This window comes from Amia ocellicauda, chromosome 1 (genome assembly GCF_036373705.1).
Source record: "Amia ocellicauda isolate fAmiCal2 chromosome 1, fAmiCal2.hap1, whole genome shotgun sequence".
NCBI lineage: Eukaryota > Metazoa > Chordata > Actinopteri > Amiiformes > Amiidae > Amia > Amia ocellicauda.
Genome location: NC_089850.1, coordinates 56,209,211 through 56,232,201, shown reverse-complemented (window position 1 = coordinate 56,232,201; position 22,991 = coordinate 56,209,211). Strand labels below are relative to the sequence as shown.

General features: G+C 46.1%; 2 protein-coding genes across 3 annotated transcripts; both read right to left on the bottom strand.

Moving 5' to 3' along the window:
• On the bottom strand, positions 1 to 12,769 carry slc37a2 (solute carrier family 37 member 2). 2 transcript variants are annotated; one of them, XM_066710111.1, is made up of 18 exons: positions 12,012 to 12,769; positions 9,293 to 9,374; positions 9,084 to 9,174; positions 8,327 to 8,405; positions 7,837 to 7,972; positions 7,114 to 7,190; positions 6,154 to 6,320; positions 5,934 to 5,971; positions 5,618 to 5,827; positions 4,961 to 5,051; positions 4,654 to 4,716; positions 4,356 to 4,441; positions 3,981 to 4,029; positions 3,570 to 3,643; positions 2,830 to 2,908; positions 2,609 to 2,706; positions 2,347 to 2,411; positions 1 to 456 (listed from the first exon to the last, which is right to left on the bottom strand). In XM_066710111.1, the coding sequence occupies exons 1-18, from the start codon at positions 12,068 to 12,070 to the stop codon at positions 441 to 443; spliced, it is 1,560 nt and encodes a 519-aa protein (XP_066566208.1). In that variant the 5' UTR covers positions 12,071 to 12,769; the 3' UTR covers positions 1 to 440. The 2 variants fall into 2 exon arrangements, with proteins under 2 accessions (XP_066566208.1, XP_066566216.1); XM_066710119.1 differs by having other exon boundaries at positions 5,618 to 5,773; positions 12,012 to 12,768.
• Positions 12,770 to 13,512: 743 nt separating this feature from the next.
• Positions 13,513 to 22,421, bottom strand: ccdc15 (coiled-coil domain containing 15). Its single transcript, XM_066710134.1, has 10 exons — positions 22,049 to 22,421; positions 21,187 to 21,336; positions 20,774 to 20,977; positions 20,570 to 20,686; positions 19,626 to 19,784; positions 18,890 to 19,009; positions 17,714 to 17,817; positions 16,911 to 17,105; positions 16,120 to 16,268; positions 13,513 to 15,464 (listed from the first exon to the last, which is right to left on the bottom strand). Exons 1-10 carry the CDS (start codon positions 22,247 to 22,249, stop codon positions 15,346 to 15,348), a joined length of 1,518 nt encoding a protein of 505 aa, XP_066566231.1. The 5' UTR covers positions 22,250 to 22,421; the 3' UTR covers positions 13,513 to 15,345.
• Between the last annotated feature and the right edge of the window lie 570 nt (positions 22,422 to 22,991).

The window sequence follows — 22,991 nt, the reverse complement described above, 5'->3', positions numbered from 1 at the left end:
CACTTTTAGCACCATTTTAATGATAAAAGGATACACAACGAGAGAGAGAGAGAGAGAGAGAGAGAGAGAGAGGTGAGCCGTTGAAACACTGCATGCTAATCAGAAGAAGCTCTTTCGTGCCTTGGACAGTAAGGAAACTCAAATCCGCACGCGCAGCACAGCGGCGATGGGTTTTCTCCTCGTGGCTTTAATCTCCTCCATTCTTCCCGCTATATCGTTGGTCTTTTTTTTTTTTGTACCAGATTTCAATGATGAAAGTCCATTTACGTACCCATTAATCCACTGCTCTCCGTAACTCAAAAGGATAACTTACAGAAGACGTAGCACATCAAAGACACATTGGTCCCAGTCCCTTTCGGTTGGTTTCTTTGTGTGTGTTTGTGTATGAACGTGTGTGTGTGTACGTGTGCACAAGTGCGTCCCTCAAATTGGTCCAGCCGTCAGATTTCTTTAAACCTGAAACGAAAAACACAGGGAAGTACTGATAAATACACAAATAAAATGATATACTATGATGATAATACAGATGCACAGTTGCTCCCACATGTTTGAAATCCTTTTCATAAGCAAGAGCTGCACTTAAAAACATCCAGCCACCACAAAACACAGATGACACCAACAGAGGATTTTCATTCGGCAGGAAAGGAAACTATTTAGAAACTATAATAAACGCTCAATTACCCTGTTCGCAACATTGTGACATTTCATAACAGCCTGATTATTTAGTTCTTAGCACTCAGCCTAGGCTCTCTTATTTACAGCTATCCAGAACATACAAACCATATAGATTTAAAGTTGGAGCAAAAGGCAGCTCTTTGGAGGTAAATAACCCCGTCCCCAGCCTTGCCAGTCTGACTGCAATGATTACACTCGGCACTCTGGGAAAAAACACCGGACTTTGAAACCATTTTCCTGGCCAGGCTGATTAGAGAGCTCCTATATATAGAAACCAGGGTCATTGTGCATAATTATCCGCAACATAACACTATGTATAGGCTGTCAAGAAATAAGCCTAATTGCCAGTGGGTGTGTGTTTAAGTGGACAATGTTTGCCTACTCTGCTGGTTGTTTGTCTCTCCAACGAGGATAACCAATGGTAACGTAATAACAACCTGCAAAGCCGCACTAATTAATGGATTAAGCGGAAGATCTGAAGTGATTTACAAGTTGATGAAACATCTTCTTTTTTCCATTCCAGATTAACGGCGGCGCGTTGGGAGCCGGTAGGATCCGTGGGTTTCAAGGGGACAGGCAATCAGTTTAAAACTCCCTGTGGCCGCCGAGGTTTGCGCAGAAGGACTCATTTACATTTTATTTAACAAATCAGGTCAAACTAAAGCAGGGACACGCAACCATTTATCATATGATTGCAGCCCACTTGTTACTTCCATTTCACGCGTGATTTCGCATCTTAGAAGGGGAAGAATAAAGTAAAAGATAAAGCAAATTAAAATAAGATTGGAAAAAAAAAAAAGATAGTATTGAAAAAATAGTCATAAATAAAATAAATGAGCCAGGAAACCAGGACCAACAACGAGAAACTACAACTGTCACATTAGCAGCGTCACTAAAAGATGGTACAGGAGAAGTAAAAACGCTTCTAATCTTAATTAACACGGTAGTCCAAAAGATTATTAAGTTGATCCTAAAAAGAAACATGGAATGGGAAGAGTTGTTCTGCGCAAACGAAAACGGAAAGCTTTGCTCAACTTACCTGCAAGTATGCAAGACAGAAAATAAACCTAGGAAACGCTTTGACACTCGGCATGCAGATTTCACACTCAGTGTCCCGCTGAGACCATGTAAAAATCACTTACAAATCAGACTCTGAACACGCACGCTGTTGCCCTGACTGAGTGTCCGTTTCGTTTTGTATTTAAGTGTTGTTTCATATTTCCTGGCTTCTCATTACACAAATAAATGAATACATCAATAGATAAGTAAATAAATCCATTTTGCTTCGTCTTACTATGCCTTGAGTGTGTACTGTATAGGAAAGTGAATTGTAATTAAACCCCATTCTTAATTATATAGCTACAGACAGAACAATAATCTCACCTGTGTTTTGCAGCGGAGGTTGAGTATTAATGAATTATGTACAATATTTTGGATTTACGGCCCGTGATCGAAGTCGAGTTACGCACCTTTGAACTACGATGCTACACGTACATTAACGTTAGGTTTTGTTCCGTCTGTTCAGAATTCATGCCTTGTACTTTGTGCGTTTATAATTGCAAATGTGCTTTTAAAATGTGTCATATCAACAGACCTTCAAGTAAATTAGTAATAATGACAATAATGACCATAATAGGAAAACCCAAATACAAGGCTGAAGAGAGAACTTACCCTCTCTGTCTCGTGCTGTATCCACACCAGCCTCTCACCTCCTTATACACCAGCCTCGACAGCAGCTGCAAAGAGAAGGACGGTTCAGCTCTCTGCGATGCACAGGAGGGAAACAAACCCAGGGACCCACAAATCTGTGTGGACTCCAATGGCACTAGGACCAAAACTACCTCTTTTCTTGTGGGACCTTTTCCTACTACACATTCTCCCCCCCATCCCTTACAACTCCAACAAACCGGAGACAAGCGATGCAGAAACCTACCAAACAGGCCAGGATGTCAGCGGTGATTAGCATGTAGAAGACATTGTTCCAGCCGGTGGGAGAGATCAGCCCTGCGAGCAGAGGACCCAGGGCGGCACCTGCAGGCCAGCAGAGGGATCGCACACGTTTAGGCTCGAGCGGAGACGGTGGGTAACGCATATCTCAATGCACTCAGTAAGACATGCATAGGACGCGCCCCCAGAGGATTACTCTTCTCTCACCTATGGATCCAGTTCCGTCGATGATGGCCGTCACGGTGGACAGCGCCTTGGAGTTGCCCCTCAAACATTCATGCGTTCCCTAGGAAAGTAACAACAACCATTATTAGTTTTGGTATTTTAATTTCCCTGCTACTAGAGACTCACTATCTACGCCAACAGTGAAGGAAAGGAAGCCGAGACAGGATGGCTTATCTTGGCTCTGTGGTTAAACGTTCTCAGTAAGAGGAACAATACTTTAATCTCCACCGAGTTGTGAACTTGTCCCTTTCATTCTAGGATGCGGTCTTACAACGGGACTTGAAAACGAGCGTTTACTCCTCTCTGTTAACCTCACAAGAATAAATGCATTTGCGAGGCTTTCACGTGTCGCTTCTGCTACAAATTACTGACATACATAGTAGCGCCTTGTGAAAAACAGCCCCACTATTTTAGAGAGGATTCCTAATAAAGATGAAAGTGTGCTTATTTGTTGAACAGGAACTAGGGGGTACATTGGTTAAAACTAAGGCAATATTATGCCCTTTGACCCTTATAATAATGATGCTTAAACATTCTACTACTGTTGGACATCATGTCTGGTGGATGTTTTGTTTTAAAGACGACAACACCCAGGGGGTTAAAGTGCCACAAAGACACTACCAGGGTGAAACGTTTTAAAACCCTAACAAGGGTCACTTTAAAAGCGTCCTTTTGTTTCGGTAACAACACGTTTGTGATGAATGTATATCCACGGCACTCACCAGGTCTGCAGAGACGGCGGTGGTGATGAGGGCGTAGGGCCCGTTCACCAGGCCCCCACACAGCATGAGCATCCCTGCCAGGACGACACAGAGCAATGTCAGAACAGGGGCCCTGACGTGGGAATATCATCCCACCATTTATTGTCAAGGAACTTAATGGATCAGCTTCAAAAACTCGTCTGGGTCCTTTTGTTCTAGATACTCGTGACCTCTCGGTGTAGAGCAGGCAGTGCCTCCGGTTTTCAACCCCAAGTGCTTTATGCTCTTAGACAAGTTACTACATGAATGTTCTTCCCCGGACCAAGTGCAGCTGCTTCATTTGAAACCATGCCGTTGTGCGGGCCACTTCAGCTGAATTGATATTGTAGTCATTGTACCAACGCAATCCCCGTGCTCACAAACTGCTCTTACCTATTGTTGTTCCAAGGCCATACTGTCCCACACGGTTGTACAGGAACAACTGGAAAGATTAAACAGACAGGCGTGAAGACTGACAACTCGACAACTCCTAGCAAGTGACATCGAAGAGGAATTAGAGATGTAAGCCTCATTCGATTCACGCTTTTATAGAGAACCGGGCCACCCCTCTTTCACAGAAGTTTGGAGCAGGAACGCTTTCTTGTTCTGCATTACAACACCGACACAAGGTTTCACTTCAGGCCAGTGTGGAGAGCCGAGGTCAGCTATGCTTTCCCCCGAATTTAGTATCCAAGGCCTCGGCTGGAAGGGGTTCAATCGATAGCTGACAGCGAGAGAAGTACAGGGTTTGAAGGCGCTTGTCCTCACCATCGGGGCGGCTGCGATCAGCATAGCGTAGCAGGTGGTGGCTCGGCCTCCTGTGTAGTCGGACACCACGCCAGCCAGGATCCCGCCTGCAAAAACAACGCCTTGTTGATAATCATTATATGCTGAATACAACAAACAGTGGCTTTAATTGGGAGTGTCCCCTGAATAAGTCTTCTTTATTTACACAGTTTGAGCACTGGAAATAAAATACAATCAGGATGACAGTTCTCCCCTCCACACCCAGACTAAATAACTACAATAAATACAATCTATAGAAGCCCATTTACGCACAGCTTACCCAGGATTCCTCCCACATCAAACAGCGTCGACAGGTCCCCCGCGGCTTTCGCTTCGAAGTGTGCTGAAATGGAAACGATCAGAAACTCCGTTTGGTTGATGGGAAAAACCAACAAAAACTAAATGTACATCGGTGTCTTGTCCCTCCACCCCCAAATTGATCAAATTACATTTCTTGGATTATAATAAATAAAAAGCCCCACGGCGGAATCTGAAGAGTGGCGTTACTATTGTACTGGAGAGAAAAGCTGCCTCTAGAACAAGACCAAGCACGAACGGGACAATGCCCCAACGCCGGCGTCCCTTACCAACATTCGCAATGTAGAGAGGCAGCCAGTAGAGGAAAGTGTAGCTGACCAGCTTGGCGAAGAGCAAACACAGAGAGAACTCCACCACCCCCTGGAAATAAAAACACAGCCGTTGGAAAGGGCGTTTGGTGCAGCAGTCTCCCACACAGCGGTCACAACAGGACGGGGCTCTTATGACGAGTGTTCCGGTTCGTTCTATGGAGGGAATGTAACTCAAACTGCTCCGTACGACACAACCGCGTTAATGACCGTCTGTGAAGTAGATACGGGTTCATCTACGGGCGTCTTGCGTATCGCAGCCCGGCCTCAAGCCGAGACGCCCGTAGATGAGGTCCATCTCGGCTTCTAGTGCCGGCCCTTGAAGGACACTTCAGCTGGTGTGGCATCTACATGACAATGGAGGACGGGTGGCAGCAGATTCGAGAGGCAAGAAAAATGCTCCCGGGTCTCGATCTCATTCTTCTCTACACTACAATTCAAATGTTTTGGTCATGAAATGAATAACTTTACAGAACGCGAGGGCGAATCATCCTGCGCTTCGTTAAAGAAGCTGGGAACGAGGGGGTGGGGAACGAACGCATTCAGAAGACTGAACTAGACGAGGGCCTGACGGTTTAGGAATTTCCACGTGAGAGTTCTGGAGTGGCAGCGTCTTACTGGGATCCGGAGCGCCCCCATGAAGCTGATGGCTTCGGGCTCTTCCCCGCTGGGCTCCGGCATGACCGTGCCGTTCACCGGACCGTGGGACGGGCTGCCAAAAATCTCCTCTGTGTTACAGCAGTCCTGGAGAAGAGGCTCCTGTTCAGGATTCTCCTGGACAAACACACACGGAGACAAGGGCGCCGTTAGGGTGGTCTCAGCCGGTGCCTGGAGGATAGGATTTGGGGGGAGAGAATTAAAGAAGGCTTTGAGGCTGAATATCTTAAGTAAGGGAATTTGCAGCATTAGAGATCGTATTTATAGATGTACGTACATGGTGCTGAGGGGGACTGCAGTCCACGTCTTCGGGCTCTGAAACGCAAACACAATATGATTTGAAACTAATACAATTAAAAATAAGAAAGCAAGCAAATCCATGAATGTAAATATTGAGCAAGCAGGGCGCTGTACATATTCAAGGTTTTTAAAACTCATCCATGGTGAAGATGCGTGGGAAATGAAGGACGAGGAAAGAAAGGGGGATGTGAACTTACTTTCCACCAAGAAGAAGAAGCACAGGATCCCAGTGACAGCGATGATGATGCCGGGCACAATGAAGGACAACCCCCACGCAGACGACACGAACATCCCTGCGATCAAGGAGCCCAGGATGTTGCCCACCGACGTGTGGGAGTTCCAGATGCCCATGATCAAGCCCCGCCTGTGACGGTCAAGAAGTCAGAATTCTGTCAGCGACGGGCACCAGATTTAGTATCCTAATCCAGACATCCCTACTGGAGACATGCACATCTAGAGGCCAGCCAGCTTTAATGGGGATGACAGGCAACCTCTCATTGCACTCCAGTTTGATCCATTTCAGATATAAGAACATAAGAAAGTGTCCAATCGAGAGGAGGCCATTCGCCCCATCGTGCTCATTTGGTGTCCATTAATAACTAAGTGATCCCAGGATCCTATCCAGTCTGTTTTTGAATGTTCCCAAATTGTCTCTTCAGCCACATCGCTGGGGAGTTTGTTCAGATTGTGACGCCTCTCTGTGTGAAGAAGTGTCTCCTGTTTTCTGTCTTGAATGCCTTGAAGCCCAGTTTCCTCTTGTGTCTCTGGGTGCGTGTGTCCCTGCTGATCTGGAAAAGCTCCTCTGGTCTAATGTGGACCAGCAACAGATATTGTGCCGATATTGTGTAGACTAGACTGGGGTGCAGTGGAGAGAGAACTCTGGAAAACCACACAGATCTTTCTCTTGCTGCAGGGACCGGCAGCCAGCAGAGTCTAATCGATGTGGAGCGCACATGCAACACCGGCCTGTGGTTTGCGTTCACGTTCGGTGCACGTTGCACAAACCACCCACGTCATCACTGCTGACGCACTGGGGAACACGGCAAGGTCAGATCCGAGGCAAGTTGTGTAATAAGCCTGACTCATGATCGATTCACACACAGGGTGGTAGACCCACAAGACCGAGATGCCACACAGCTGCTTCCTTTGCTACTCACTTCCCCTTTCCGAACCAGTTCCCGACACAGGTCACCACTGCAGGCCAGCCGGTCGTCTGCACCAAGCCGTTCATCATCTGCAGGGAAACGGCAAACGTCACAACAGCGCCATGATGCTGCACCGGTCGCAGCGTCTGTATAACGTTCACGTGCATGTGTGTGTGTGCGTCTATACCATATCTTACGGCTGTTAAACCTGGTCACCGAATGCAAAAATGATACAGAAACTTGACGACACAAAATGAGCATGGAAAGATATCTGCTGGGAATAAAAAAATATATATAGGAAAATAAATGAATGGATTAGAGAAACAAAAGTATACGACTTCATTGAAAATGTTAAAAAGGCAATGGGTCGGACACACTGCAAGCAGCACAGATCAAAGATGGACAGAGGAAGCTATTGAACGGAATGGAACCAAAAAAACACCTGTGAGACGACCACAAAGATGGGAAGGTGAAATCATGCACCGTGCAGGCGCGACATGGAAAAGCTAAGCCAGCATCGTGCTGCAGGAAAGACAAACGAGTGGGGTAGTTTTGTGAAGGAGCACTGTAACGGGTATGCAGCGGAGAGGAGGCGCGTCCGTTCCACGAGCCGGGACCCTGTCTGCAAACATCTCTGTTCTTTATGATGAGAAAGAGAAGAGATCCATCCGGTCTTGAGATTCTCAGTGGGGGTTAAAAAGACAAAACATTTTGTTTTTATTCTTTTCTTTGTACCTGGGCAAAGACGTAGAACCAGATGGAGTGGATTTTCCAGTAGAAGCCCAGGCCGAAGAGGGCCGTGAAGAAGCCGCTGAGGACCATCCCAGTGGAGAGGTAGTAGCGCAGGGGCAGTCGCTCTCCAAAAATCCCACTGGTGAGAGAGAGAGGCCATCACTCTCATTCCACAGACTAGGTCACAGGATTCAATCAGCTTTGGTTTAAATATCCCCAGCCTCCCATTTTGTATTACAACACTGAATTGGAAAAGAATACGGCAAACCGACAGGCTGTTTGAACAAACCACCTGGTTTATTTTTGGGCTCTGACTGCCTGAATCCTCACAGATAATGATTCATCCCTGAGAATAAATGGGATTTTATTTGCAGTGCGTCCTGTTTTTCTACAATTTGATTTATGTTGCAATTCGCCGCTGCAGAGACTTGTTTTCTCGGGCTGGAGTGCTTTCTTTCGAGAATAATTCTGAGATGGAAAAGCCACCACATACCTGATGAACATCCCAATAGCATAGGTCACCAAGAAGGAGTTGTCCAGAGCGCCAAACAGTTTCTGGTAGTTATCCTGGTCTGGTGAAAACAAATGCATTCATAGATGACTAAAAATGAAAAGGACTGTACATGTTAAATAGATGGTGCTCCAAGACAGCAATAAGCACTACGTTTTGTGCGTCAAATATGCCTACTTATTGGCATGCACTGAGCATCTCTGAAACGCAGGGCAGGTGTCACTGCATTTAGAAACATTCCCTACCTTTTTTAAACATGGAAAAACATGAGCTTGTATCTAGGGCAAATGGTGGAACATAATAAGCAATTGAACTGGGTTTGGCTTTTAAAGTTCATAAGTATATGGAATTGCTGTCAGTTGGTCTATTCACACAGCTGTGTTGAGAAAACTTGGCACTGTGGAGCAATGAAAATTGATACGCAAATGGCACAAGGGAAACATGCCAGGTGACATCATCCTGCCCTCAGGAACACAACAGCTTCATACAGCTCTCCTTTTGTGAATGCCTGGCATCGTGGGACACACAGTGGACATACGAGTCTGTTTGCCATTGCCTGATTTCAATCTAATTCTGTAGCTGCATCTTAAAAGAAAAACCTGTTTGAATTGGGCCCTTTGCATACAAATTGTTTTATAGAAAATGTGGTGGAAACTACTGACGACTAATAGTTTTCTGAAGCTCTCACGCCTGCCCGGACCAACTAGTTCTGCAAGTCACAGGACCACGGCAGACTCACCGAACGGAGGCCAGTCACACCACGTCTCGTTGTTGGTGACATTGAAATTGGGCGGGCGCAGGACATTGGAGCAGTTCCGGTGCAGTTCGCTCTGGCGGAAAGAGAAGAGACGCAAAGCGTGAATGCGTTTTTTCCATTCCAAGCGGCGGTTTGGGATTCCTCCGGGTGTCCGCGATGGCCCCGGCCAGGTTGCACGGGTGAAGTCTTACCTTGACGATGCTGATGGGCTTGCGGGACAGGTGATAGCTGGTGTAGAACAGGAAGGTCATGAACAGAGTGAAACCCCGGTACCTGCCAACCGAGAGGAGATCAGTGATTAAAAATAAATAATCACAATGAAATAACCAACTGTTGCAAGAGGTTCCTTTTATCATAACGTGATGATATATAAATGTACATTTCTGTATGAATGCAAGTGACGGTACATTCCCAAGGTGATCTCTAAAATGAAATGTGTATATTCAATGGTAATACATAATCAACAAGCGGTGGCCATTGTCCTGGTTTCTAGTGTCATTTAAAAATATTGCTTTTCCTCAAATGTATTCTAATGCCTGGTGTATTAACCTTTTATTAGAGCCGTTGTGATAATACCAGTCTAAATGCCAACATGTAATTAAAACCCTGTGTCACAGTTTGTTTAATGACACATTGATACACAACATGTTTAAATTATTGAAATGCAAGACTTAAAGGATTAGATTCACAATTCCAGGATATGAATGTAATGACCTTAATCTGCAAACAACACTAAAAGAGTAGAACTCATACCTAATAATAATCAGTAAAACACAGAACTCTAGTCTGATATACGTTTGTGGCGAGCAAGACAAAAAATCTATTCAATTATTGAAAGAAGTAATAAGTACGTTGGCTTCTTTTTTCTTGAATGAGGGAAATCTTTTCAGATACCAGACTCCTCAGCTGTTCCACTGACACTACACAGCCTGTCACTTATTAGCTTTGTTGACAAGTGCAAAAGCTAAAATAAAAGTGACTGAAAATGACCACTAAGCCACATTGCACAAGATATGAGAGTCAAAATAAAACAAATCGGTTACATACACCTCAGAGGCTAAACAAATTCCATGTCACAAACAATTATTCAAATAGCTGCTGCAATCTGCTCAAACGGAGCCACAAGCTGCCAGCAACACTGCCACCTGCCAAAGACGCCTTTTCATTTTGGTTTCCCCTTGCTCTGCCACTGACCTCCGGGGAGATAAAGAGCAGCACTATTGTACTAAACAGCTATGCTCTCTTTAACAAACATTGCTGTAGAGACATTTCTATAGAGACATGCCAGCGAAACACAGATGACAAACGATTTGGACGGGGTGGGGGGGGCTTATTACTGCCCGAACGAAGAGTTGCAAAGTTTGGTTTATACATGAAAGCTGGCAAAGTCTTCAAGCAATACGTAACATTTCAAGGCCACTAAAGATTAGAAGCTAGAACTGGATGAAGCAACATATTTGCACAAGCTACTGCTGTTGACTCAAGCCGTTCTCTGTAAAGCAAGCAAAACACTCCAGCTAAAGGCTGCAAAGCACACAAGTCTGACAAGAGAGCCCAATAAATCTGACATTAACAAGCTGAACCGCAGAGTTAAAATCATACATGTGTAACAGATACTGGACACATTCCTTCTAGGTGCAGAAGGGCATTGCTTGATGTATCAATGCAATGACAGGCCAACACATCTGACATGCGGCACCTGCAGGAACACAAATAGGGAACTCCACTGCAGAAATCATCGAAGAGACAAACTCACAGCACTGCATATTGTTTTTGTTTAAATTTAGGATTGTGAAACTGATTGTGTCCGGCGGTTTTCAGTCCCCAACCAGCAAAGCTCAGATTTCCACTAAACTAAGCCTCACTCTTCAAGCTCACTGGGGGTGCTGATGGCAGACAGGTCCCCAATTCATCTTTTTAGTGAAACAATAAACAGATGGATGAGTGTATATCATTTTCACATGCAGATAACTACAAATCATGGGGAGGGGGGGGGAAAACATGAGATTGCACTTAAATAGCTTATAAAATGGAAAACAAGGCGGGCACTGTTCGCAGGCTGAGGTGCTGACACTGAACTGCAAGGCTTCTTGTGGCTGCTGACAGGAAGGGGAGTGTGGCAGACACAAGCTCTTCTAGGATTTATTTTTCATTTCCGGGGGTGGGGTGTTGTTGAGACTTTGCAGAGGCCCCAGCCAGCCTGCAAACCTGTTGCTAATAACTTTACACCTTTCTTACACAATCTACTCCGCTGCTTCGGGCCTGTCATAAAAACACACTGCTCGTTTCGTTCCACATTTCGATTACGAAACGAGGTGAAAGCACTGCGAGGCCGGCTAATAAATCACGACTAAAACAGTGTGAAGTATCACTAAATCAAATTAAATGAGGAATCGCTATTGCTCTGTAGAGTAGTTGAGAGCTGGGCCCTGCTCGGGATCTCTGCTGGAATGGAGATCCTTGATTCTTAACATACATGGATAACTGCTGTACGACAGAATGGGAAAGGCGAGTGATGTATTCCTCACTATCCTACTGCCACAGGACCATTTTATAATATATTTGACTGCATTACCTAAACAAAAAGCTAGAATGAAAAACAAACATCAATGATACGTTTCACAACATGGAATTAAATGCGTGTCACAAATTAGGGTGGACGAGTTTTAAACTCTTTTGAAACAGAAGCTGCCGTCAGCGTATCTTGCCATTAGTATCGCTGCGTGTTTGTGTCAGAAAGACCACAGGGTGCGATTTCGCAAGGGACTAACACAGGATTTTGAGTTGCCAATCATTACTGCTGCATAGCTTACACTGCCCTAATAACAGTAATTATTATACAATGATTTACTGTTCTAATTGCATTGATTGACTAGAAAATAATAGAACAGAAAGGTTAGGATGTCTTACCAACTATCCCGTGAAAAGGAGGTGATCAGCCTGATCCCAGGTGCCAGCGAGGACCTCATTGTCACTTTGTATCCTTGTCAGCCTTCTTCACACTGAAACAAATATCATCCCGGTACCCTCGACTGGAAACAAAGTATCCCTTTATAACTGGGAGCCGGTTTCCACGTTGGCATCCAGGAACTCAATAAATAAAAAAGAATTTCGAACGCTCGCTCGACTAAACCGTGAAAATCGTTCGATTGCTTCGTTTTGATACAAAACCCGATTCCTTTGATAAACAGATATATGCACAACACACAGACAGAAAAGAAAGGAGCTCGACTGTGGACGTAAACAATGCCGGCTTTCTCTCTGCGCTTTCAGTTTGATTGTCAAGTGTTTCGGTTTCCAAGCGGTCGTGCGATGACAACGACACCGTGTCAGTTAACATTAAAATCCATAAAAGAAAAGCCGAGCCGAGATGCTCTCCATTTAAAACCCAAAGAGGCGGCGTCGTATCTCGCCGTTTCCTTCTCCTCTAAAAATAAATAATTGAAAAACAATGGCTATGGAGAACAGGCATCAGCTTTCAGCTTGATCAGTCCCATGATCACGGAATGGAAAGTCATCTGAGAGGATTTAAAGTCAGCGCATCCCGATGTTTTCCTCTTGGTCGTGGATCACATGGTTATATTTTTTCGCCATGTTTCCTAGACGTGTCCGTGCAGCCGGCAGGACAATCCCTAGTGTCCCGCACCGCCAGCGCCAGGGGCCGGCAGCAGCATGTGATCGCCGCCGATGACGTCACTCGGACCACCCCTCACTGTGGCTTCCTCCGCCAGTCGACCTGCGCAGAGACCGCGGGGGAGATGCGCGTCAGTATGTCATGCTGCATATTAAATAATGCACAGATTAGTCTTTAATAGATTTCCCGTGCAATGGCATTAACTTTGCCAGGAACAATGCTTTTACATTTTGATCTCCACAGTGGTATAGAAAAAAAAAAAAAAACACACAAACACAACGTAAAGGTATATCAATCACAAGCACGTATAGACAATGAAAAAAGGTACGTTTCTACTTTCATAGTGTGAAAAGGGGAACAGAAAACACAAATAATCATAAATCACTAAGGGCACCAAGCATTTCCAAACTTACATTGCGCAATTTGAAAAATACAATATATTGTGGTCTTTTTTTTATGATAAACACACATTACATAACAAAACAAACCAGTTCTGCAGGAGATATATACATACATTATGTGTTTGCATACATACACACAAACGCACCCATACACACTATATCTCCATCTGTGTTTCGTTATTCCCCCCCCCCCCCATAATACCAAGACAAATTAAGTAGATCAAAACTTTTATGTCTAACTTGGACAACACACATGGAGATCTTATGGTCCACAGAAGCGTGAAACCCTTAGGGGGGTTTATCCTTGCCTGAAGAGAAAGGTATCGATCAATGCATACCATCAGTGCTCACTTATGGCTCTGAAACCTGGTTACTAAACAAAAAAATAAAATACACAAGCTGGAAGCACAGAACGATGCATGCTTGGGATAACGAGAGAAAAACAAATAAATTGATCAGAGAACAAAGGGAGACAATTAAAAGTGCAAGATAAAAGGGCAATGGGACAGATGCACTGTAAGATGGACAAATGGATCCCAGGGGGTGAAAAAATAACTTGAAGATGACATAAAAGATGGGAAGATGAAATAAGCTTTGCTGGAATGAACTGGAAGCATCTTGGGGAGAAATTAATACAGCAGTGGATCGATAAAGGCTACTCTTGATATATGCGTGTTTGTGTCAAGGTCATTAAACTACCTTTCTTGCAGATCATGTCAAACGTCTCATTAAAATGAAGCAGAACACATTCCTTCATTGTCTTCTAAAGCTCCAACTATCTAACGATCACAGCTGTTTTTGGCTTGTGAATTATACATCACGTGTAAAGGCAAATTAAGAAAACAAAACCTGTTTCTGAAGAAGTCCTTGATTGCAGGACGATGACAATGGGTGACTGGTCACCTCAAAAGCTGTGGAAGAAATAAAGACTATAAAAGTGTGTCTCTCTTCTTCCGAAAAGCACCAAAATGCTTCTGAATCACCCTCACGGTTATCTGAGTAAGCTGCACTTGAAAGCCCAGACAAACACATGTCTGATAACACAGCAGAGCCACATAATTATAGACGCTGACAGATGCTCACATGATACAAAAGCAGCACATGACTTCCCCTTTTACCATATGGAAATACAACTGTGCTGCCTAGACACTCACACTTACACATTTTCCACCAGACAAAAATAAAAGGGCTGTGAACAAATATCTTGGATTGTTCTCAAGGATCTGACCATGCAAGCGCAAGCTTTGTCGAAGAATAACGAATAAGATCACGTCCCAGATATCATTGATTCGATGTATATTTTATGGAAGACAAGCTACAAAAACAAACCACTCGTTATAATAACAAATAAAAAAGGCACCCAATCTGTTTCTCACACATTCATCATTAATAACACAAGCCTAAGGATTTAAAAAGACTTCCACACAACAGCTGGACAATTTCACAACCTTTTCAGTATTTCATTCATTCTTAAATAGATTATAAAGCTATCAAAGTATAAAACACACTGGTAATGGGTGTTAGCCAACCATGTTAAGACTCCTAGTAATTATCCACAGCAATCAGCACATTCAAAGAGGTCCTCGAGTGGTCAAAGGTCTTTGGTCTGAGGCCTGGGGTTTGGGTGGTAGGCTTTGGTCATTACTCGGAGTACACATAGTCCGAAAGCAGTTTCATTGGCGCTGTACCTCACTCTGTTCACATATTCTCAGGCCAGTTCTGCTTCTTCACGGTCTTACGAACAGGCAAAGCAGAGTCCTACTATTCATGCAGACACGAGACACTCGGTGTCAGAGTGGAAGTGGCTCCTGCGCAATGAACAGTTTCATAAGCCCCCTGCCGCCACTGAGAAAAGTCCCTCTTAAAACAGACACCATACATTCTGGAACCACTGAAGCGTTCCTTTGGAGCTCCAGAAAGCAGAAGAAAAACACACCAAACAACACAAGTCATGGGGGGATACAATTACAAACTTGGACTCGAAGAACGATCCGTTTACACCTGCATTCAGTCGGAATCTTTCTTCTTCACTGATCAGTCTTTAATATTCTTGCAGATGAGGGGGGTGAATACTTATTTTTAAGTTCTCATAAATAAGATTGCATCAAAAAAACAAGCGGGTGGAAACTGATCGTGTTCTGGTGGCCGCTGTCCTTCGAGTCCGTTTCCAGAAGAAGAGTCGCTGAGAAGCGCCGGTCCTCGGCCCGCTCTACTTCCTGGGGGACAGGGCGTGGGCCGAGGCTATCCTCCTGGCGGACGCCCGGTGACCGAGGCTCCCGTCCCGCAGGTCGCAGCAGGACAGCACCGACTGCAGCGCCCGGGCGTAGCCTGTGACGAGAACAGTTCAGCGTGAGGGACAGGCCCCGCTTCGCAAAACACCTGCTCGAGAAAGGGCATCTAGAACAGATTATATTTTGTGGTTGGGTTGTTCTGTAAAACTGTATAGTGTATCAGCGCTAGCTTTTCATTTGTGTAAGATCTTTGGTTTCCAAAATCAATGTGTTTTTACTTGCTTTCTTTTCAGGACTTATCACTGTAAATGTTTTTTTAGTCTAGTGAACAGCAGGTGCAGGAAACGCGTCTTACAGGCGGACGTGCCTGATAGTGCTCAGCTATCCAGTTCCTAGTAGACAGGCATGTTAAAACAAACAGCAGGGTGAGCCCAGCTGTAAGGATCAAAGTCTGACGTTAGCTAATGAACTTTGCTATGGGCCTGGAGTCTCCAGACAGGCGTACAACAAAATGACACTTATAATAGATCAGAATGCTCTTACAGTGGGATCTCGGCTGTGTGTCAATCTGAGACTGTCGAGGTGCATTTAAACTGAAAAATCATGTGTTTTTTGCGTTTGTGTTCCCACTCTGGGAGAATTGGCCATTTCAAGCATGATAAAAATAATAAACTGGACTTGTTGACTTCCCCGCTATGGTTTGTTCCCCTGTGCCAGCAGCGTGGGGGGGGCATGCGACGCGCCGGCGCTACCTCTGGGGTTCTTGTAGAAGACGCAGTTGTTGGCGCAGGTGTCGGGATGGGAGTCCCAGAAGCCCTCGCCACAGCAACACAGAGGGGGCAGCTCCGCCTTCTCCTGCTGCAGTCTCTCACTCATCCGCGCCCGGAGAGCCTCCACGTACCTGCAGCGCGGCAGTCAGAGACACGGTCAGAAGCGCAGGGCCACCGCTCGGCGCGCTGATGCAGTCGAGCTTCGGGCGATTACGTCTCCCGATTCTGCACAGCTCAACTATTTTAACCTCATTATTTTAACCTCCCACTTCCCAGCCAGGGCTGCTTGCAAAACACAGCCGTTATTGTCATTTGAACGAATCAGCCTTATCAATTGAATACACAGGGTTTAAACCAGTTGGCTATCAAAAGAGGAGTAGTTTTAAGACCGAACATAATTATTTTAACAGAAATGGGACTCATTATAGAGTGTAGGGGGGACAATGGGTGACTTACACTATCATAACCAAGTTGTATATCAGAAACAATGATAAGACTGAGGCTTATAATGTGTTTTAAAGTGTTTTCTGTTCTGCACTTGTTTCCTTATAATCTTAACCTTTGCCTCGTCAACATCCACTAATTGTTATCCCTCCCGAAACTAAAGATAAATATCCGTTGGAGGTAGGAAAACAGGGTCAAAGGGCAACAAAAGGTTAAATTGTCTGATTCATGCCCCTCAGTGTTAATCAGGTTATAAAGTGTTATAAACAGTGCCTTCGGCGAGGGCGTCTAGATTTCTCCCCTCAACTCCTCTGTGGCCTCCTGCCTACCTCGTGGCCTCCTTGTCTTTCTGCGCCCGTGCCTTCCTCTCCCTCTCCTGCGCCCCCTCGTCCTCCTCCAGCCGCAGTCTCTCCAGGATCTCCCTCCCTCTCTCGGACGTGTCCTCCCTCTCGTCCGCACCTTCCACTGGCCGCTCCATCCTCCTCTCCTCAGCTCGCCTCTGTCGCTCTTTGTCGGCCTTAATCCTGCACAGAAACGCGTGGGGCTTCGGTGTGATTCACAGCGCAAACAATACAAACGATTTTTTTATCCATCAGGAGTCATACAGACGGGTTTGAACATCTGAACTCATGTCAGTCCCACCGGGAACACAGACAATACAAAACCTCTACACACAGTCCTGTTTTTCTGGTTTTACTTGACATCTATTCCTTCAAAAACCTGAAAATTATTTTTTTCATTGTACTGTACAGTGTACATACAATTGAACATTCTGTGTATTGTTTAATACTAATATTAAGTGTATACCACTCAAACACTCTCAAATTCAATAACATTCCTTTTTTTATGTATAGTTTGTGTCACATTTTGCTGATCAAAAGTATATGGTATTGGAATCCTGCAACTCAATTGCTGATGCTGTCCAGACTGTCTAGTGCACTTGGGTGACACTGTTTACATTCGTGCTGTTTTCTGGCCTGTCCGATATGAGGAAGTAAAAATGAAAGGAGAGAAACAGATACAGGGAAAGGAAACCGCCGCGGGCTGAGCCAGCACGCTCCTGCTCAAAACAGGAACCGCTCTGGTGCTCGGGCCGAGGCTAGTCGCCGGGCCGCGCGTGTCGGGTGCATACCTGGTGATCCTGCGGAGGTGCTGCCGGTGGCGACGCTGCTCCTTCACCTGCTCTCTCTCGATGTCCATGAAGAGGCGGCGGTACATCAGGAACTGCGACTGGCGCTGAAACCACCGGGACACGGGGCGTGCTTAGGAGGGCGTTTAGGCATTTCAGAGCAGTGTGTTGGGCAGCTTTGCCCGTCGGATGTTTTTACGCAAAACACGCAACTCGGTGTGTATCAGACACGGCTCTGCCAGAGCGGCCGTAAGATTACCTTTTAGGATACATGCCACTCTCCCAGATCGGTTTTAATCACGTAAGCAACTTCAAACACTTAAACAATGTCCCGTATCAAAACCCTGCTTGTCCAGCTTTTCATCAGATCATCAGCGGACCACAACACTTGCCTAACGTGGTTAGTATGAATTTTCTAATGCACAGTAATGTGTGTCTGCAAGGTTAGAAGTAACTCCAGTACAATCTGCACGGAGTAAGGGTGTTGTCTGCTGTTGGGGTGGTTTAAAATAAATGCTGTCCCAACACTCTAGCCTGGGGTGACTGTGCCAAGTACATTGTCTGACCATAACAATCATAGTAATTGTTTGTAGATATTATTGCTCTTCAATTTGTGTCATAACTGAAATGAAAACATTCACTCCTGTAGGTGCCCAAACATAACAAAAGGACAACGAAAACTGACCTAGGTATGCATGCATGTTTATATGTGAACAGATTTTGTTTATATGTAACAAAACATAAACCTGACGACAAGAGAAGCAGGAATTTTTTTTTCAACTGCTATACGCCACTGTATAGTACACTGTAAATACATGTAGAGACCCCGATCAGCAGCTCTCTCTCAAACACGAAGCCTGAGTTGTCGAGTCCTTGTTTATTAGAGAGAGGTCTCCAGAGACACTCAGAGAAGAGGATACTCTCTCAGGAATGACAAATCTGGTCGTTTTTCTTGTTTGTTTGTTACCGCTAACCAGGAAGTTCTGACGCATCACATCCCGAAAAGCTGCAGGAGCGCAAGTACTGGTTCTGACTGGGCCAGTATCTGGGAAGATCTAGATCCACTACTGGTTCTGTAGTTCTGTATCCGCTTTACTCATAAGCCTTAGTGGAGAATGATGTTAAACAGACGGGCGTAATGAACTATGGATGCAAGGTGTCGGGCACGGCCGGGTCTACCTGTCTCTTCAGCTCCTCTTGATCCTCCCCGGGCCAGAGGACCCGAGTGGCCCTGAAGTCCGTGCTGAAGCCAGGGATGGGACCCGTGGGGTAGGGCTCCCTCGTCAGCCTCTCGCACACCTGACACACACGGGTGAGAGAAACCCCGTTAGACCCGCACAACGGGGCCGGAAAGATCACGCTCGCGGTGTGCGGTGGGGTAGTTTCTATTCAGAGGTAGACGTGTGTGTGTGTGTGTGTGTGTGTGTGTGTGTGTGTGTAGGCAGGGGTGCGAGTGTGGATACAGCACACAAGAGCGAAGATTAGGGATGTAGTTTGAACCTGTGTGCTGTGGCAGGTCTCGTGTATTCCTGAAGGCACAGCGAGTGCACGGCCCTCGGGCGGCACATTTTGAAGAGCAGAGTCAACCAGCTTCTCATGTTTTAAGGAGGATTATAATGTATTCTGCTCTTCCAGGGTTTTCGGCCATCTTTTTAGTGCCATCTCTCAGTACTTCCCAGCACATAAGCCGAACGCAAACACACACAGACACATACACAGACACACTAAGCATTGCCAGAAACGTCCATCACGAGAGAAAGATCATGACTTCTCCACATAAAAGCCTCCGTTGAATGTTTATTGTTGGTGCTTTAAAGACTAGGATGTTGGGAATAGGGAGATTTGTTGCTCGGTTACTTTGTATCAATACGCTCCTCGGCGGGGGGGCAGGGCAGGGGGAGCAAGGTTAGCTGACCTGCTGACTGTGGAAGCTGACGGTCTTGCTCCCGTGGGCCTCGGTGGGCCTGGACTCCTGTAGCCCCACAGGACGATCATGCTGACCAATCAGAGGGACTTCCTCCTCTAGCTCCTCCTCTTCCACCCTGCTGGAGAACGGCAGACGAGACGCTGGTTTCTAGAGCAAGAGAGAGAGAGCGAGAGTGAGAAGGCATCTAGATTAGGTTGTTAATGCATTTTTTTTATTGCTTCTCGCTCTTGCTCCTTGCAGCTTCTGATTAAATGAATAAATAAATGCATGCAATACAATATCTGTGCTTTAGCAATTGCCACGACAGTAATATATACACCAAATACACCTCCTTCCTTGGTTTATAGTTGTTTCAGCTCTACAGCGCATGTAAAATGGTGTTAAAAGGAGGATTTTCCATTCCCTCCCTCCCACCTACTCAGCATTAGAAAGTCATCTGAGATTTCAAAATGGAGAACCTAATCAGTCGGGTTAAGTCAGTTTACTCCACAACAACTCGGCACTGTAGTTTCCCTCAAGTCTGCAGCTGAACCTCATGGTTAGCCTGAAGGGAAATAGATGTTTTCCTTCACTACAAGTTGGTGAGGTCTGAGCTACAGGGAAGTGAAAGCCTGACCCCAGCAGAAAAGGCATTCAAAGGAGACCATCACATGATGTGAAAACATTCAGGAAGGAGACTTTGTAAATACTTTATCACCAACCCTGTTTTCCAACCCTTAACGTGCAGACTCTGGTTGGCGTATGCTAATCGAATTGGAATAAAATAAACCTATTATAGTGAATTCTGCCCAGTCAGCTTTTCGTAACGGTCAAACTCTGCCCCACGTCTCAGTTAAAATCAATAGTACTACTCGCCAGAAAGATCTCATTTCAAAGCCTCGTGTTGATTTCCAACAAGAAAGACCCATGTGACAATGGAGGATCAGACCCACATCACGAGTTGGCGAGGTTCTCCAGATGCCCCCTGGGAGCTCTGATGTCACTTCCCCCGTGGGCACAGTCTGACAGGAAGCCAGTCGGCGTCGGACCTGCTGCCTCACTTTGCTCAGCTGGAAAACAAAAACAGGGTCGATTACCATCCAGCACTTCTCTGAACTCCCAGCGGAGCCTCCTCTCTCGCCCTCTCGCTCTCTCACCTGATGTTTCTGTTGCTGGAAGGCCCTGGCAGTCACCCCGGTCCCCCCATTCTCGGCCCCCAGACCCTGGGCGCTCACCCAGCGCGAGCCCGGGCTGCAGATGGCCAGCTCCCCCTGGGGCTCGGAGGAAAACGCGTTCTTCCTGGGAGTCAGGCGCCGGGCGGCATCGCAGGACTGCTGCACCACCCTGCCCTCGTGCTGCGCCTGGAGGAGGAGCACAGAGGGGCACAGCCTGACTCACAAACCTAATATGTCATATGCCGTGTGTGTCTGGGGGTGAAGGATGTGGGTGACACTGCAGCCAGCATCATCTCTGAGATGAGACCGGCGAGTGGATAAGGCGGGGCAAATAAAGCCCATCTGTGCGCCGATGAAGCCGGCGGTGCAGCTGTGGGGGCGGCCGGCACCCTCACCGTCTCGTAACAGGTCTGCATTTGCCGTCTCTTCCTGGCCCTGGCCTGCTGAGCCACGCGCTGCCGCACGTCTTCCTGGAAGCGCCGCAGACTCTCCTCCTTCTCCTGCCACGCCTCCGACTGCTGCTCCTCCGTCAGCAGGGCCAGGATCTGCCGAGCAGCAGCCACAAGTCAGGAGCGGCGTCCCCCCACTTCCCCTAAGGTGTGGGGGATCCACATCGCACCCCCCAGCCCCACTAGAGAGGCCACACAGAGCAGCCACTAGGGGTCTTGCACCACGACTGGCCAGGGAGTTCTCCAAATGCCCATTTTACTACTCAGACTGGTTATTGATTTGTCTTATGATCAATCACACACATACAACCAATCAATACGGATCAGAGTCACACAAACAGGGTAGTATGCTGCGAAAGCCTCAATTATTGAGATGCCAATTAGTCAAGATGGGCCACATGCTACCATATTTACAGATAATCACTCCTGCAAGAAACAAGTGGTGATTTAAGGATTGGAGCCGCTGTTGAGCCCATGTGTCTTTGTTTTGCAATATAAAGCAGTGTGAGCCGCTTCAATGGCACCACCTACTGACGTTTACTGTAATACACCAGCACACACAGGGGGACACACGCCACATCCATACCACACTCAGCGCAAATGCGTCCAACCTTACAGGACAGCTCTCTGGTTATAGTTTCCTTTCCGAAATACCCGGGGATTACACACCCTGACCTGGATGAAATGCATCGAACAGGCGAACAGTCTGCGAAAGCCACTCAAGACTATAGTATTACAATGATCTTGTCTCATAGTGTGATCAGACGGTGTGCGCATGTGCCGGAGTCCGCCCGGCTGCAGTACTCACGGCCGGGTGCTCCTGGCAGTCCTGCCCGCTCTCCACCCAGGCCCCCACGGGCACTACCGCCTGGTTCCTCTCGGCGAGCACCTTCTGGTTCACCACCAGGCTGCGGGGCCGAGGCTGCCTCTCTGTGCCGGCGGCAGTGGCCCGGTTCTCCCGTGTGCAGCCCCCCGCCCCCGGCCTCTTCTTGCTCTTCACAGGACTCATGTTTTCATCCCTTTCTGTGATGAAGTTGGTTAACGACTTTTACCGCACCGTCACGTCGATGTGTATATATTGCAGGATGAAATGTGTGCCAGACCTCCTCAGACCCGGCTGTTCAAACGTCCAAACTGCCACTTCAAACTTCCGCTGCCCAGGACGCCACTGCCTTCGCTACCAGCGTGGTCCCGCCTCCCAGAATCCTATTGGCTGCACTTCACGGATACTTGCACCTATACGTCAAGACGTACGCCAATCAAAGTCAAATTTCTAGCGACCACGCCCACTATGTACACACTTAACCTCGCCGAAAGGCAACCATGACGATGATAATTAGTTCCGCTTATTAATTATAATAATAATGATGATGACGATGATGATGATGATTATTAATTATTTATTGGCATTTCTATGTTTTGTAAGTGGCCCTGGATAAGGGTGACTTACAAAACATATATTGGGTTGTTCTTGGAGATGCACTGTAGCCTGCAAGAAAATATCCACACTTGAAACACACAGGACCAATATTATAAGCAAATGTGATAAAAAAACAAACAATAATGTAGTGTAAATAATAATGCAGAACAAGCAGAAGTCTAAGAGGTAAATGCTTTATTAAGTATTTGTTTAAATACGTTAAAGAAAAGTTATAAAACAAATATTTTGAACATCCTGATAAATTAAAACATTATAATAAAGTATAAACTATAAAAATAGGCATTACATTAGCTTATGTCCCATGAAAACA

Excerpts from the sequence above, each read along its gene's own strand:
- slc37a2 (XM_066710111.1), bottom strand. The coding sequence starts at position 12,070 with ATGAGGTCCTCGCTGGCACCTGGGATCAGGCTGATCACCTCCTTTTCA. Across the intron at positions 9,175-9,292 it reads AGCCCATCAGCATCGTCAAG|AGCGAACTGCACCGGAACTG; the intron begins GTAAGACTTCAC and ends TCTTTCCGCCAG. Across the intron at positions 8,406-9,083 it reads GTGTGACTGGCCTCCGTTCG|ACCAGGATAACTACCAGAAA; the intron begins GTGAGTCTGCCG and ends TGTTTTCACCAG.
- ccdc15 (XM_066710134.1), bottom strand. The coding sequence starts at position 22,249 with ATGAGTCCTGTGAAGAGCAAGAAGAGGCCGGGGGCGGGGGGCTGCACA. Across the intron at positions 17,106-17,713 it reads CACCTCCGCAGGATCACCAG|GATTAAGGCCGACAAAGAGC; the intron begins GTATGCACCCGA and ends GTTTCTGTGCAG. Across the intron at positions 16,269-16,910 it reads AAAGACAAGGAGGCCACGAG|GTACGTGGAGGCTCTCCGGG; the intron begins GTAGGCAGGAGG and ends GCCGCGCTGCAG.